Source organism: Diadema setosum, chromosome 1 (genome assembly GCF_964275005.1).
Source record: "Diadema setosum chromosome 1, eeDiaSeto1, whole genome shotgun sequence".
In the NCBI taxonomy this organism is placed as follows: Eukaryota; Metazoa; Echinodermata; class Echinoidea; order Diadematoida; family Diadematidae; genus Diadema; species Diadema setosum.
The window spans coordinates 44,711,040-44,729,353 of NC_092685.1; the positions used below are offsets into that span (position 1 = coordinate 44,711,040).

General features: G+C 37.0%; 1 protein-coding gene and 1 pseudogene across 1 annotated transcript; one reads left to right on the plus strand and one right to left on the minus strand.

Moving 5' to 3' along the window:
* Positions 1-1,239: 1,239 nt before the first annotated feature.
* LOC140231046 (cholesterol 24-hydroxylase-like) lies at positions 1,240-14,020 on the plus strand. The gene is made up of 13 exons (XM_072311203.1): positions 1,240-1,682; positions 2,411-2,491; positions 3,204-3,285; positions 6,447-6,607; positions 7,742-7,880; positions 8,221-8,334; positions 9,170-9,404; positions 9,834-9,906; positions 10,975-11,059; positions 11,537-11,647; positions 12,307-12,401; positions 12,951-13,023; positions 13,477-14,020. The coding sequence occupies exons 1-13, from the start codon at positions 1,513-1,515 to the stop codon at positions 13,615-13,617; spliced, it is 1,560 nt and encodes a 519-aa protein (XP_072167304.1). The 5' UTR covers positions 1,240-1,512; the 3' UTR covers positions 13,618-14,020.
* On the minus strand, positions 4,169-5,983 carry LOC140232551 (uncharacterized; annotated as a pseudogene).
* Positions 14,021-18,314: the final 4,294 nt, after the last annotated feature.

Below are 18,314 nucleotides of genomic sequence, written 5' to 3' on the forward strand. Positions count from 1 at the left end.
GTCAATTGTCATTCAAATTCGTCCCTCCCGCTGACGGATCGCAGAATGTGAAGATCAAATTCGTCTTTGTTCACACAATTTCATGCATTTTTCATTCAAATTAGTCAGAAGTTGTCGATTCTTTATTTTGATGGTGAACCAACTTTAAGCCGACATATTTTTACTTTCTCTCGTAAGCTGTATCGTTACACATTATTCCCTAACCATTTTCTTTAACAATACACACGAAAAACAAGACTGCCAACGAAAATGATTGAAGGATAAACGACAGTCAAAAGTCATAACCCAGGACGTACAGTATGTCAGTGTCACATTTTGAACTTTAACTCGTAATGTTCAGGTTTTCGCATCATAATGCATGAAGCAAAGTTTAAATTTTGTACCCTGGAAAGCATCAAACATAATTATGTTATCCATTCTTTGACATTAAACAGGCGACAATTCTACACTTAAATTTTGTCTTTAATCATGTTTGCCTAGAAATCGTTTGTCAGTGTTTTCGTTTGCGAGACGGTATACGTCTGTTTGTATCAGTCTGTACTCGGATTGCCTGTGTGTGTGTCTGTATCTGTGGTTCTGTGCGTGTGTGTGTGTGTGTGTGGGGGGGGGGCACTTGTGTGTATGTTAACTCCTGAATGTAAAATGTGAACGGTTACAGAAAAAAAAACCCAATACATTAATGGCTGGAAAATCACACCGGGTAGAGATATGAGACGAATATGAATGAAAATTTAACGAAAATGATTGACAAAAGACGAAATCCGGATCCTGCTGTTTTGAGTGCTGCGAGTGAGACTGACGAATTTGAACTGTAAACGACGAAAATGTATGCCAAATGACTAAATTGAATGGACTTTATTTGAGAATGAACGACGAAAGACGAATTTGAAAGTAAGACTGGCCTACTCCCGACATTCCGCGACGAAATTGAAGTAAAAATTTGTGAAATTGAATGAAAAAAGTTTGAAAATGAATGGGAAAACCTATATTATATTGGGTAAACATACTCAATTATACAGAAGCCATCAAAAGCGCTCGTTTCCCGTTCAAGATCGAGATTTCCCACTCAACGTATAGGTCTCATTTGTTTTTTGCCTTATCCTTGAGAGCGCGGACTTTGTACCCAAACAAATATGAGACATATCCATTGGTGACTTTCACACATTCATTGCCAATTGTATGCTGAATGCCTATTTTATCCAAGGTGCCACGGAATTCGCAGCGTATTTAGTGAACAAGGCGTCCATTTACAATAGCTTCAGGCATCAGTGACATCAGCAAGGGCATAAACAACACACTGCTCATTACGAACTTGAAGTTAAGACTCGGTCTAAGTACGAGCCCACGGTGAATGAACGTCATTGCGGCACCTCAATATAGCTCCATTCTAAGGCCTGTTCATCCCACAGAGTAGCGCCTGGCTTTGTACGTGAAAGGATCTCGAAATAACTTCTCCATAACTCCAGCTTACAAGAGTTTTGTATATTAGGGGTACTGATTCTTCGTATAGCAATGGCCGTTTCCCTGTCAGCCATGTTGCCCAGCAGCCCTTTTCTCTCCGTGATCGTCTCTTCGATCCTCGGTCTGGTCGTCTTGCTGGCGCTGGCTCTGCTATATCTGTCGGTAGTCATTCTCCGCATCGAATACCGTTTCAAGGACATACCAGGACCAAAAAGATCGAGGTAAACTATGAATTAGGATATCAGGTCGTATAGTGAATCGTGGATTTTTGAGCATCTCGGATTTTATTCCCTCATGTCTATAACGTGACCATAACTTATATTACGCAGAACTCATTTATGCTGTATCGTGAAGGCAAAGTATAGTCCTGAACATTTTCTTGAACTTAATAGCTTGCTACAACTTGGATGGATGATTAGTGAGAATGTACATGAGTTAATTACGAACTGGCGATATACAGCCGGTAGAATAGGAGATGATTATAGAAATTGAATTCTTTTTATGTTGAATACTATGATGTGGAGAATGGAGAGGTTTTTTCCAGATATGCATGCGACATAATATAAGAAGCAGAGAAAGTCAACTACCTTGATTGCACCAAATAATGTTTGTTTATTCTAATATGACTTGCATGTGATTTCTAATAATGATTTGGAAAATAAAACTGAATCAAAGAGAAAAAAGAATACCAGCATATGACATAATGAATCACAGGGACGCAATAATTTATGTAAAAAAAAAAAAAAAATAGAAGAAAGTCTTGTTCACATGCGACATCACAAGCGTAACATACGAGCAAGGTAGCTCTTTAACCTGTTTTGTACCAGGAACTTTGAACAATCGACGTGTTATAGCTATACATTACTTCACAAAATATTGCACTAACGGTTCCTATATATAGATCTTTTTCTGTATCCTAACAAAAAGTCACACTTTTTTTTTTCCACAGCTTCTTCTGGGGAAATATGAAAGAACTCAAAGGGCTTAGAGATAAGCCAGAGGCGTCTTCAGCGCAGATCTGCTATAAGATGTGAGTTCTAAGAGATAAACAGTCGTGGCTGATGTATATATACAAGTACATATACATACACATATACATACATACATACATACATATTTGTTTGTTTGTTTGTTTGTTCATTTCCATCTGAGAAGGTGTCTATATAGCCCATATTCAGCTATGCTAAGCTGGTCTTCCATGGGGTCCAGTTGGATGTGAGGTGGGACCACTTCACCGGGAAACACCCTGCTCTTTGCGATGAATGAATGAATGAATGAAGCGGGATCTTTTACGTGTATGAGTATCCAGTAATACATATATATATATATATATATTATATATATATATATATATATATATATATATTATATATATATATAATATATATATATATATATATATAATGTATATTCCGACTGTAACTTTTACATAGACAACATCACAAGACCGCACTCAGCACCAATACAATCCTGAAGAAGGGCATTTCGCCCTTCGCCTTCGCCCTTTTTCGCCCAAAGCTTGAATGAAGGGGTGCAACCCGACATCAGCCACGTCTATATGTGCAAGTTTTGCTGCCAATTACACATTAATATATATACATATCTAGGCCTATACATACGTATATATATTTTGCATTGTTCCCTCAATCATAAGCTACCGCAAATCTCTCCAATATTTTTGTAAAAACTCACTGATATTATGTCACTCATAATCTTTGTGGACTCAATCTTTGTGATCACAGATCCAGAGAGTATGGGCCCGTCGTGGGGCTTCGAGTCTTGTGGAGGCCGATAGTCTTTGCTACCAGTCCGGAGCTCGTGAAGGTATATCCTAAAGTGACAGTTATCCATGTAATCCTGTTAATAATGATGATGATGATGACAATAATAATAATAATAATAATAATAATAATAATAATAATAATGATAATGATAATAATGATAATGATAATAGTAATAAGAGGAAGAAGAAGAAGCAGAAAAGAAAAAAAAAAAGGAGGGAGAATGTTGGTTCTTGTCGCCGGAAAAGTTGTAAACGATTGTTAAAGCTAAAGAAAGATGAAGTTTCTAGCATGTAGCCTGTAGCCATCAGGACAAGGATAAGCACATAACATTCTATCTGAGGGGATGACGAGGCAGAGAAAACAAATGTTTCGCTCTCATTCATTTTCATATCTGTTGATTATTCATTCGTGTTAATTTTTTTCACAAAGAAATTTTATTCACTTATACATTCACATAAATGTTACATCATAATCATGATACATATAGACAACGAATACAATTTACTGACAGGCAGCTTCAAACTGTCTAAATACTATAAGTACGATTCCAGTTAATACTGGATACAAAACCTTTTGTCAGACATATATTCATCTACTTTCTTTACTTTCTTCCATTATTATTATTATTATCATTATTATTATTATTATTTTTTGTGTGTGTTTTATTGAATTAAGTGAATTACAGCATTCACAAACAATTCGGAATGATTGAACAAACAAAACATAACAACAAACAAGAAAAAACAACAACAACGAAAAAAAAAAAAAAAAAACATAGCTCCCACCCTCACCCCAGAAAAACACTGTTTTAACATTTTTAAGCAGCAATACAAAATATATCCACTTAAGCTACTTGTTGGCAGTCATTTTGAATTCAGTCATAAATTAAACAATAACTACATGTATATTACATAGTGAAATATTTATAATTTAAACCTCCATTTCTTAAAATGAAAAGGTAATTTGTTATTCTTTTTTGCAATAGCATATTCTACATTTTTAATACTAACGACATATGTTTTGTATCCTTCAAAAGATGGATTTTTACTTTGAAATTTACAAACATAGATATAATATTTAAGTAAAAGAAACAGAAATGTGACAAATTTATCATTTTCATAACCAAACATTTTTTCAAAAACTGTTGGGTTCATAACTTGATTTGTCTTCTTACTAATAAAATTTATAGTCCGATCCCATATAGGTTTAACCACAGGGCATTCCACAAACAAATGAATATAAGTTTCTGGGACAGAGCTACAAAAAACACAATCTGGAGAGTCCTTCCTCTTTATTTTATACAAAAAATCGTTCAAAGCTATAGCTCTATGAAATAGTTTAAAATAAAATGAGCGTACACGTGTAATTACAGTAGATTTAAAATTATTAACATGGATTTTCTCCCAATTATTTCTATCCAAATCACTGAAGTTCCCCCAATATTTAATTTGTTTTTCTGGGACATGAATTTCTCGAATTACTTCATAAGCATATTTTGGAATTTTTTTTGTAGAAAGAAGTTTTGTTTTAATTTTATCAAATATCATATCAGAAGTTAATCCTGATATTTGTACAGGTAAAACTAACCAACTTTCTGGGATATTCTTCATCAAAAAATTATATTTCCTCCTATCTCGAGGGCTAATTTCAAATTCTATTATCAATTCTTCAAACAACTTATTACCAGGAAGAGGAGGATTCAATAAATCAGAAATAAATACTATTCCCTTATCTAGCCAGTCCTGATAAAAATAATATTTCTTAGATTTAGAGCTAATATTCTTGTTATACCAGATAGTCTGGCAATCACCAATTGATGTAAAGGGGACATTCCATTCTGATTTAACAACATTTTCTCTAAATATATACCACGTTTGAAGCGATTCAGCTAATTGTGATGAAGATAATCTGTCAAGAACACATTGAGGAGCATGAGCATGCCATAATATATTTTTCTTAGGACAAAACTTATTCAAGAGAGAGATTTCTATAACCTTCCATAAACTCTGATAATTATCGTCCAATAACAATTTCACCTATAACATCTTTTGTGCGATAGAAAAAATATAGGGATCAATCATGCGTAAACCACCATCAGAGAAATCATTACACATAAGTTGTCTTTTGACCCTATCACTACCATTGTTCCAAATAAATTTAAACAACAGTGAATTCAATTGCTTAAAAAAACTTTTAGGAATTTTAATACACAACACTGAGAACAAATAAAGGAATTGTGGTAGCAATAGGGTCTTTATCACACAGATCTTCCCCACAAGTGATAAATTTCTAACTCGCCAACAGTTTAGTATAGTTTCAATTGATTTAAGCTTTACTTTATAATTGAGATTATACAAATGACTTATATTTAATGAAAAGTGAATACCTAGTGTTTTAAAAGTATGTTTATTCCATTTCAGTCCATATTCGATAAACGGGTGAGAAGACGAGCCCACTTTTGATCCAATCCATATAGCTTCTGATTTACCAATATTCAACTTGCAACCGGAACTCTCAGAAAAAAATTCAATAGTATCAAATAAGGATTGGAATGAAGTTTTCGAGCCATCAATAAAACAAGTGGAGTCATCAGCCAAAAGGGAAAATTTTAAGTCAACATTTTCGACAGGGATTCCTTTAATGTTAGGGTTTTGTCTAATGGCATGTGCCATACATTCAATTACTAACAAAAATAAATAAGGGGATATTGGGCATCCTTGGAAAATACCTCTTTGCATATTAATACACTCAGTTAAGTTTCCATAATTAATTACATAACTTTTCCTTTTTGCATACAATCGTATACCTTAATCCAACTAACAAACTGATCACCAAAATTGAATTTAGTTAGAACTCGGAAAAGAAAGTTGTGAGAGACACTATCAAAAGCTTTTTGAATATCAAGGAGGAGAATGGCACCTGGAATATTATTTAGTTTAGCATATTCAATTATGTCTGTAATTAAACGAACATTATTTCCTATATTTCTTCCCTTTAAAAAGCCAGACTGATCGGAATGAATAAGAGTGTCTAAGCATTTTTTCAAACGATTTGCAATAGTTTTAGCTAAAATTTTATAATCAACAGTTAAAAGGGATTATTATTATTATTATTATTATTATCATCATCATCATCATCATCATTTTCATCTTCATCATCATTCTCATTATTATCATCATTATTTGTGACGATTCCTACCAGGAATTGCTCCTCAACAGCCGCCATCCTAAATCGGACGAGTTCTACAAGGTTTTCCAGGGAGTGTTTGGCGCGCGTTTCCTGGGGCATGGCCTCGTATCGGTGGTGGACCACGAGAAGTGGCACAGCAGACGAGCCATCATCAACCCGGCATTCAAACGCAAGTGAGTATCAATTAGTAAAGCCAAGATTTTTAGCTCACCTGAACCAAAGGCTATGGTGAGCTATCCATGCGCTTATTCATTGTCTGGGGTCCGTCGTGCGTAGTTTCCACTGCATGTTCTATCAGCTTCTTCTTAAAAATCCCACGAGACGGATTCTAACCAAACTTAGCAGGTAGCATCCATGTAGAGTAAAATCGGCAGTTATCAAATGGGCACAAAACACCACCCCATGGGGGGGGGGGGGGGAGAAGTGATAGAGCTGAGTTATGGTGATTTTGGTTTCAAGTATATGTTCATACCGGATCCAGCGACGGGGCCGGGGGGGGGGGGGGGGAGGGGTTCAAACTGGACCCCAGTTATTACATTGTCATCTTTGTCTTCAAAAAGTATGGTCAAATTTTCAGAGCCATCGAATGTGGTAAGTATTATTGCTAGGGTGTTAAAATGGCCACTATGTCCCCCTGGGAGTCTTTTAGGGGATCCAGTGCCCCAAAATATAGATCATAGAAAAATAAACAATGCTTTAAGAAAATGCTTTCGAGAGCATATTGTCAAGTTATTTGTTTTATTCTTTAATGACGGATCCAGGGGTACCCCGTCCCCCCCCCCCTAGAAAATCAGGGACCAATTTTACACTTTCACCTTCTTTTATGCATGGTTAAATTTTCACCAAACTTGGCGGGTGATAGAATATTTACTTGTTCAAATGAGCAACATTTCCACCAGTAGACCCCCCCCCCCCCCCCCCCCAATGGGGCATGATCCTTGTGGACAATAGTAAAACACAGAATAACTTTATCTCTTCACGGGAAGCTTGTAGCTATGGGCATATCCAGAAATCACATAATAGGATACATCAAGGATCATCTTAGTTAGGCCCAGCCAACCATAAAAAGTACGGAAGAAGCCCACGCCCAACTAAACAGGCGCAGCAATCGTTTTTACTGTGCAATTAGACTCTGTTTGTGGCTGGAAAGTTATACTTCTGTGCGGGCTCTTTTTTCAGCTTGGAGATCACTTTCCTTTCTTCCTGTGCTCTCCAGCTCCCCAGTAAAAGATTTCTGCATGACATTGCCATCATTACCATCATCATCTTCGTCTTCATCCTTGCTTTTCTCTTTTCACGTCACTCAGATATCTGATCGGCATGATGGAGCAATTTAATGAGGGCGCCGAGGCGTTGTGTGAAAGTATTGTCGGGAGAGCGGACGGTAAGACCCCGATCGCCATGCTGGACGAATTAAACAACGCAACCCTCGACGTCATCGCAAAGGTATGACGACAACAACATCCTCAGATTCACTGATAAAGGTCAATAGTATGACCTTCCCCCGTTTTCGCGGCCGCTGTCGTCATGGAAGACGTGTCATCGCAGATTTGCCAATTTGTCGTTTTTTTATAATTTCGAAAATCACAGTTTCTGGCAGTGTTCTTTGATACAATGTAGGACTTTGCGTGCACTGTTACATTTTGTTGTTGTTGTTGTTGGACTGTTGTTTTTACAATTGTTAATATTATTGCCGTTATCATTTGTCAATGTTGACGTTGTCATTGTTATATTTACCATCATCATTGCCGTAATTATTCCGTTGAATGTGTCGCCGTATACATAGGTTGCATTTGGCATGAACACCGATGCCGTTGGCAACCCGACCTGTCCGTTCCCTGCAGCCATCTCCACCGCTCTCAGAGGGCTCCAAGAAAACTTACGAAATCCATTGATAATGGTAAGGAATGACGTCATCATTAGTTTCGTATGTTATATGATTATTGAGAGTAAATCGTAGATAATGCATATAAATCTTAATCATTTGAAAACTATGACTTTTTTATTGATGAGTTTTGAAGCAGCCACAGAGAGTAAAGCATCCATGTTTTCTCCAAAACTGTGTGGATTCGTATATACCAATCTGATAGCCTACATTAAAAGACCCCGATGATTTCGATGACATTGTTCGACAAAGGTTATTGGTTGGCATGAATGAATAAGAAAGTAAGTGGAATAATTATTGCACACGATAGATTTGACAAAGAAAGCCTTAAACCCTGAACCCTTGAACCTCTGAAGTTAACCTTGATAAGGAATTCCATGGTTACTCAGTATTAATTTGAAGAAATAGGGAAATTTGACATTTTGATACGATGTTGACTGTGTGTGCAGAAAAGAAAAATAAAACGAATCATAGATCCACCCGTTCACCTGCCTCGTATTATTATCATTGTTATTGTGTTGTTATTATATCATTATTATGTAAAATAATATTTTTTCCTATTTTGAAGGAGGGAAGAGGGAGGGAAGAACACTTTCTTTCCCCCCAAATCTCAGATTGATCCGGAACCTGAGTACACTTTTACAATATCATTATGTACATGTCATTTTATGTGCAAGCTGTCCAAGCTGTTTCATCAGAACTATGTGTTATATTTTGTATAATGTATTTCACACATATTTTCATTCTGAGAATTGAGAAATAAAATATTGATAAAAAGAAATCAATTACTCCCCCCCCCCCCCTCATTCCTTACCAAACTCACTTGCCCTCTTTTCTGTTCTGTTTGAAGTGGGACTTTTCAAGCAAGTCCCGAAAGTTTCGCCAAGATGTGAGAGAGGCCATCAACCTGGTGCGCACAACAGGTCGGAAGTGCGTGGAGGAGCGGATCAGTGCGCGTCAACGCGGAGATCACGTACCGCACGACATCTTGAATATGATTCTGGAATGTTCCAACGACCTGAAGGGGAGTTCTGATTTCCAGATGGAAAATATGATCGACGAGTTTGCTACGCTTTTCATTGCAGGTATAAACGACAGACGAGCCCATGTGCAAGTAGCCGGTAATTCGAACCTAGTGCCCACGACATTGAATCATAATTACTCAGTATTTTCACTGGGTTGCCATCAACACCGATCATTCAATATTCCAAATTGGCAAATCAGTCTCATTACATAACATTCACTAGAAATATTCTACTCTGATGAATAGTATTGAGTAGTGATATTGTATAATTTGTTACGTTATACACGCCTCTATCATTGGATTTTAGTACGACATGTTTTGTAAGTTTGCTTCGATATTGTGTGCATTGTCATTTTCTTATCTTTACACTTTTGCATGACCGATATCTACTCATCAAAGGCGTAAGATTATCAAACATTATTCAGAATAACAGAGAATGCAGCTTATCGACGGGATCATGGATATTATTTGCTTTGTCTTTTACCCCAAGGTCAAGAGACAACCAGCAACCTTCTAGCCTTCACCATACAGCAGCTAGGAAGGCATCCCGACGTTGCCAAGAGGTACATGCTCATGATCCTTTTTTTTTTTTTTTTTTTTTTTTTTTTACTTTTTACTGTTATATTGTATGTTAGTAGTAAAGTACATCACACAGGGCGTTAGTAAAAATTATCTACCCGATAGTAACTTGGGACTGTTTTAAAGTTACGGAGCCAGGGAGGATAATTTCACTTACGTCCAGCCAAGTATTATATGGGTTATTCATTTTATAAAACGGTGTCATAATCACCCATTCTTGCGGGCGATCACCACGGCTCCAAACTAACTGAACAGTACACACAAACAGTAGTAACAAAATAGTACCTGTCACTGTTGTAATAACGCCCGTGAAAAGTAAGTTTTGGTCAGAATAAAACACTGGTTACTTGACAGCTCTTAACCAATTGATTAGGATCCTTACAATATTTACATATACTTCCACTTCATGTTGGTAATATTATTTCCTCTACGTTCTGAAGGAGGTATATAAGCGAAGTGCGTTTAGGCTATAGAAAAATGAAAATATTTGAAACTCTTATAGTTGCGGTACACTGTGCCACTGCTGTAACGTAATGAATTGTCGTAGTCTTATCCAGCGAAAAACATAAAGGAAAATCATAATTTGTGATTGTCCCATTTTTTTCTCAAGTTTCATTGTTGTGTTCTACTAATATTGCTATTCTAAATGCACTGAATCAACATAACATTGTGGTAGTTTCTCTTTAACAAAAGTGAGTCTGGTTTGCAAATGCATTGGCGACAGGTGATGCACGTATGTAATTCGTGCATGGGTATAAATACCTCTAATGCCTGATATAGACAGCAATGTCTTTGTCTAATTATCTCGGAGATTTTAATCTCATTGCCATACAATAATCATTTGAATTATTAATCTTATTAATCGCATATACATCAGTGTATCAAAGACAAAGACAAGCACTGACAAAAAAAAACCCACCACAAAATGGATCTCAATTCATTTTATACGTAACCTCGTGGCAGACGGAAAATATACTGAGCGATCAAAAATATTTTCAATCCATGCTTTCATTTGTCATCATGACGCGTTTGTCCGTCGAATCTTTGAACAGGTTGCAAGCTGAAGTTGACGAAGTTCTGGGTGACAAACCTTTCATCGAGTATGAGGATTTGGCCAAGTTGGAGTACATGATGAGAGTAAGAGTGCACTGTCCATAATGTTCAAATATCTAATAGTGCCTTATCGATGAAACTTTTGGAAGACTACTCTCATTTGACATGAATGTCTGTGCAACTCAATTTCGTAAAAAGTTGCTATGATGGCAACTCTCGCTGGAATGGCAGTTGTCATGGTAACAACAAGATTCCAGCTTTCTAATTGGCTGTTGCTATAGTGGAAGCTGCTATTCTAGTAAGAGTTGCTATTCTTTTATGAAATAGGGCTGATGTTATACATACGTATACTTCGTGTTTGTTACAGATGATGTTTGCTGTCAGCTTTTCAGACCATCCTGGTTCATTTGAGAATAACCCCTTACTCCACCCCCAACACACACACACATACACACACACACACACACACACACACACACACATACACGCACAACACGCACCCATAACAAAATGTCAACAAAAGTAAAATAAAAACACAGTTTTAATTCCAATTGTCTATAGGTCTTCAAAGAAACACTTCGCCTGTACCCACCGGCCCCTGGCAGCACGCGAAAGGTGGCACACCCTATTAAATGCAATGGAATCACCATCCCTGCCGGTACTTCCGTTTCGGTGAGACCGTACTCTCGCTTTATTGAGTGTCTTCTCGTCTTGTCTCCAGGCAGACGAACCATCCACGAGCATTTTCCATTTGATACTGAAAATTTGACAATCCATGACAATTTGACAATCCATTTGACCCATGAGGATCCAAAATTCAGCAACGAGCGAGAAATTGAAATGTCTTTGGGCATAGATACTAGCTTTGCCACGTATTGGACACCATTTGTTATTACATGTCTACATCATAGTGGTAATAAAGTGTCAGGGTATGAGAACTTCAACTTTGTGTATGTGTGTACACATGATGTTTTTTTTTTTTTTTCTCAAAGAGATTGTATTCACTTATTAACATTCAGGTACAAATAAATGTCACATCATATTACATGTATACATAAAACAGATAATAGGGTTTGACAGGCGGCTACAAACAGTCTAAATAATATGAATACAATTCCATTGAATATTGGATACAAATTTTTCATTATTTTCAGACCTATCCAAAATTCATGTGTGTACACATGAATTTAAAACGTTGTAAACACAACATCCGTAAATTTTGTGCGAAAATGCGGTTGATATGAAGGTGAATACAATACAATGTTGCTTGAAGGTTAACGTCAGAATTTATTAGAAGAGATAACTTCTTTTTTTACTCTTATTTATAACAGCTCATGACAGGAGCCATGGCTCGAATGGAGGAATACTTCGAAGACCCATTGCTCTTCAATCCAGATCGCTTCAAGACGACCGACGAGGAACACATGTAAGTTACCCTTCTCTACATAGTAAGTTGCCCTTCTCTACTCTTCATTTTGTGTTTCCATGGATACGATCACGTCATGTTCTTTTTGATCGGGTGATTCTTAACTTACAAATCGTGCGAGTTCAAGTACATACGTATATTGCTATATAACTTTCGTGTGTAGTACATACTACTGTAAAATTAGTTTAATCTTTTGGACGAATTTTTATTATAAAATTAACATGATGTCGTAATTATACAAGTCCCTTGACTTTGAATACCTTGACATTTCTTTTCTTAAATCAAAGGTAATTTCTTCACCTCTAATTTATCTCTAACATTATTTTGATTACTTTTTTTATCAAACTTATGCATGATCTCAATATTGTTTCGAGCGTTTGTTGTAACATGGCACAAAATCATGTTTGTCTGTTTTTTATCATTCTGTGGACGTCAAGGCGACTTGCCTGTACTTAGAGCCGTATATTAACTGTGCTGAGTAAAGAACACAAAATGCATTATAGTTTGCGATTAAAAAATAATAAAGCATCATTTATTGTTCCAATCCAGGAAGCGACATTTCTACGCCTATTTCCCATTTTCGTTGGGTCAGCGGTCTTGCATCGGTCAACAGTTCGCTCTAGTGAGTGTTCTTCATTGATTTAGTATACATATTATTTCATATTTTTGACGTTATTCCCGTCATGGGTGGATATGGGAAAGTTTTGAATGAGAAGATTGTCCTGCCATAGCGAAACCTATATCGTGATTATTGCTGTTTTTTTTATTATTATTATTATTACCGCCCATGTACATCTCCCCAGCTAACGATGGTGTATACTGTTTATATAAACAGATCAGAATCACGAATTTATCACAAATTCTTTAGAATTCTTTAAAAAAAAACCTTTATCTTTGAGATGTCAGATACCAGTTTCACAAAGATCAGTGAAGATGTTAGCAATTTTGTAACTTCCTTCAAAGCAGCCTTGATACCACCCGTCGGCTAGGTTGAGCTGTGAGATGAGTCATGGCTTTATGAATAGTGTATATACTTCATATTTTGATATATATTATCATAATTATGTACTTGCAGATCGAGGCTCGGGTTCTTCTCGGTAGACTCCTTCAGAAGTTCCAATTCCGCCTCGATCAGTCACAGCGGACTGCTATCCTGGACGAAATCACCGCCAAGCCAAAGGATGGGTGCAAGAATTTCGTCACTCTCAGGACCTAACGACTCACATTAAGAGACCTGAGTTAACATTTAAATTGGAAGTCCGAGTTAATACCCAATATTGTCACTGAACTCTTGACCTCTTTTGCTTATGTCTTCGTTTCTCATCTTTTGTTTGTTTGTTGTTTGGTTACTTATTTTTTGTTTCAAATGCATAGTCCTCGAATACTATAAGTATTTGATATGCGAACTTTCTTTTACCGGTTCGGTGTGTCGGTCACTCGGGCTCTAAGAGGGTTTTAGACTTGCTTCCAGTTTTTGTGTTTTCCACCCTTTCTTAACTGGTCGATGTATGTAAAGCGAAGAACAGTCGGATAGTGATGACATCACTAGAACCTCTACATGAACACCCGGATAGTGATGACATTACTAGAACCTCTATATACATGAACAGGCGGAGAGTGATGACATTACTAGAACCTCTAAATGAATAGGTGGATAGTGTATTACTATAGAACCTATACATGAACAGGCGGATAGTGATGACACTATAGAACCTCTACATGAACAGGGGGATAGTGATGATATTACTAGAACGTCTACATGAACAGGCGGATAGTGATGACATTACTAGAACCTCTAAATGAGCAGGGGGATAGTGATGATTTTACTAGAACCTATACATGAACAGGCGGATAGTGATGACATTATACTAGAACCTATACATGAACAGGCGGATAGTGATGACATTACCAGAACCTCTGCATGAACAGGTTGCTAGAAATAGTGTTGTTAAGATCACGTAAAAAAAAAAAAAAGCAATTTTACTATAACCGAGCGTATCGAAATTTACGAACGTAGAATCCTGTAACATGCTGTTCTTTCCACCGGTTATGAGATGTGAACATAATGCATTTTAATACCTGGAATGCACTTTGCACGCTAGGGTTAGGATCAGTTATTACTATATCGAGCAAGTCTCATGGACGCTTTCTGTATGTCTGGAAAGTTGTTTATTATATGCACAATGTATATAAATGTATGCGTAAAATATGAATATGTTTGTAAACTTTTCTATTTTTTTTTGTTGTTGCTGTTATACGCAGCTTTGGTGTAAGCAATAATTGTGTCAACTTTTTATTCACCGTTTTGCTACCAACCCTTCTGTTCGTTCGTTCGTTTGTTTGTTTGTTTGTTTGTTTGTGGTTAACCAATTATGGTTGATAAATCTTTAAAAAAAAAGAATCTGAATGTATATTTGTTGACATTTCATTACATGTGGAGTTGTTGCAAGCAATAATATGGTGCACATGTCTGGTGTAATATCACAGTTTTTCTGCATTCCTATACAGAGTCAATGAGCCAATATTATCATTTCGAGATGACGTAGTAAAAAGCGACTGTGGTTTTATCTGATTCTCAGACAAATACAAAGATGATGAGTCGTGCTTTCGGGTCTTTGAGGAACCAAGAAAGGTTATACATTGTATTTTAGGGATTAATACGTAACAAAAAAGCGTATAATAGTGATATCGTTTGCTTGGTCAGTTTAGAGTGTTAAGATGTACAAATTAAATGCTCTAGAAATGAACTAAGAAAGATACAGGCATTTACCCATATATATATATATATATATATATATATATATATATATATATATATATATAATACATTGTATATATATTTCTGACACGTATTACAAAATTTTGGCTCCCGAACGTTAGTGTATATTGTATATTTTATGATCATGTTAGCATCTTGGCTATGAGAGGGTTAAAGGTCCAGTTTACCTTCGGGAGCAGTGATCTAATATTTTTTCTCAAGATATCACATTTGATGCATATGTGTAGGTCTGTTGTATCACAAAACATCCTACCATTTAAAATTTTCGTAATTAAGCCTAAAATATAAGGAGATAATTTACCTTATCAATACTAGTCAATGTACCCGTGGAGTGCTGAATCAGCCGAAGTGGGGCATGGGGGGGGGGGGGGTGGGGGGGGGGGGGCTATGATGAAGTTATCGCAGTAGTTTGGTATGTACTGAGAACTTCTCTGTATACAACATTGTCTACTATCAGAGAGTACATATATCATGCTTGTTTGGCTTCAGCCAGTGCCCAGAAATGGTCAAGGTCACTGGGTCAATGGGGGTCAAATAACTGTTTTGCGCTACTCCTTGGTCCGATCTTGGTCAAACTTGCTGGAAGCATAAGTAGGCCTACACCTGGGAAATCCCCATTGAGGATATTTCTGGGGGGATCCCCATATTAGTAGGCCTACACCTGGGAGATCCCATTGAAGGAGTAGCGAAAAACAGTTATTTGACCTTTGACCCCAGTGACCTTGACCTTTCCAAAAATGAACCCCTAAAGGGCAATTTCGTGGTCAACCTGCATCCACCCACTAAGTTTGATGGAGATCGGACCAAGGACCTGGGATGAGTAGAGGAACAAACAGACAGACAGACAAACGTTGCTCGAATTATAGTATGATTTTTCTTAATAAACCATAACTGTAGACGGTTTAGACTGGAAACATTTTCATTATAACTATTGTTCACATTTTGCGTATTTAACAATACTTAACATCGATAACACGGCTTCAAATTTTTACAGTGGTTGTTTCTATCCCTAACTCACATTTTAGAACTATTATAAAGCACTAATGCTGGGATTTTATTTCATCTGCATGCAAATGGTAAATTATGCCTTTAAGGTGAAAAGACGAGAAGAGAAATATTCTTCATTCTCTGATAATGACAAAGATAATGATGATGACTTGAATTGAATTGATGGTGATGATGATGATAAAAAATGTACGGGTATTCCTGTCCATTCGAGAGTGGCCCAAGATATGTAATATACCAAAAGGAAAGGAAATACCGTAACATTGTGAGTGAAGGTAGCAAGATAGATGCATGTGTACATTTACAATGTACATGTACGATTCTTTGGAATGATGGTGACGAAGTTCCCCACCGGATAATTATAGAATAATTAGTTTGAGTGAGATGGGTTGTGCAGTTTAAAGCAAGCAAGTTCGTGTCAACCTTCATTGGAGGCGAAGGTGATCCGGAATAAACGTATTAGATACAATATGCTACATGTTTTTTGTTTTTTTTTAATGTGCTTTTTTTTATCATTACTATTTTTTTTTAACTTTATAGTATCTTTGTCACTCATTTTGACCGGATGTTGAATGTTAGGGAAATTGATTAATAAACTCACAATACATGTATTATCACAAGAAATGTCTTTGAGTGCTATAGGGGAAAATGACCAGAAAATGTCTGCCGTAGGAGGATGAATATTAAACAATCCTCGTTCAGCTACGAAAAAAATACTGTATTTATTCTATAAGAGCTTCAGTTTATCTGATTTTTGTCAAATAACTTGATTGCGTTGTTAAATATCTGCAGCGAAGCTATACATGCAGGAGTGTAAAAATGATAATGTATTTCGTGGTTGCGGCTTTTATAAAATAACCTACGCTTCCAAGTATAGTTAAGAAGATTGATGACGAAAAGATGGTAATTTTCACGCCTGTGCGCGCTATTCCAATTACTAACTGTGAGTATAGGCCTATTAAATGTGTCCATCTCGAAAATACATTTGCTGCAAATAAAACAGCAAGTCCTGCCTGTAGTTGCATTTTCCTCTGTCGCCGACTCAAATTATTTATTCTCTTCCAATTATTGTGTCCTGGGTCCAGTTCTGAGCGATGGGACGACTGTGTGGTGATGTATAGAATAACCACTTATGATATACTTGATTCTTATGCCCCAGTCACATATAAACACGGATGCTCAAGGATCTACACGGTGATCCGGGGAGATCCGGGGACGTCCGGGGAGATCCGGGATTTTCGTATTGCCCCAGTCACCCTATAAACACGGATGCTCAAGGATCTACACGGTGATCCGGGGACGTCCGGGGATATCCGGGGAGATCCGAGATTTTGGTATGACTGTACACACGGTATCAACACGGCATCTACACGGATAAGGCTGGAAGAGCGAGGCGTCTACCCGGACAAGCACGGCATCTACGCGGATCAACACGGCAGCTACACGGCAGCCACACGGACCACCCCGGATTGCTCTGCCAACACGGCAATCCCCGGATGACGCCAGATGTTTTTGACCTCCAAAAGTTGCCGTGTTGGCCTCCCGGCGTCAACACGGATCTCTCCCCGGATCAGATCCGGCGTGGTCCGGGGTGATCCGGGATGTCACGTCTGCTTATAATAAGATTATCGTATAATAATCAGCCAGAATACTAATTAATATTGACAGCTTATTTTGACAGAGAGTGCATAACCTTAGTGCAGCGTACATAGCATGCGTCATGGCCATTGTCTCAAGAATGAGAATTAACTACGAGTAGGACAAAATTCGGAAAGAACACTTTAACTTTTATGATGATCAAACGGGTGAGAGAAAAGTTTCATCACAATGATAAAAATCATGATTAAGCATCATGATGAAGATAGCCAAAATAGTTCAAAATCAACAAGAAGAATAGTAACTATAGCAACTATTCAAAAAACAAACAAACAAACAAACACACAAATTCTATATCTTTAAATGACACTCGGAGGTATTTATCTAACACTATGAATGAGCATCGGAAATTTAACACCAGCTCAGTGTTTCATATTGACACCGAACGTTTTGCAGTGATGGTCACTGTTACGGTGACTTTGTTGTCTTTATGCATTTCTAAAAGAAAAAAAAAAAAACACCACACGACAATG

Coding starts and splice junctions, on each gene's coding strand:
- LOC140231046 (XM_072311203.1), top strand. CDS start 1,513: ATGGCCGTTTCCCTGTCAGCCATGTTGCCCAGCAGCCCTTTTCTCTCC. Junction 6,608..7,741: donor AACCCGGCATTCAAACGCAA/GTGAGTATCAAT, acceptor CACGTCACTCAG/ATATCTGATCGGCATGATGG. Junction 9,405..9,833: donor TGCTACGCTTTTCATTGCAG/GTATAAACGACA, acceptor TTTTACCCCAAG/GTCAAGAGACAACCAGCAAC.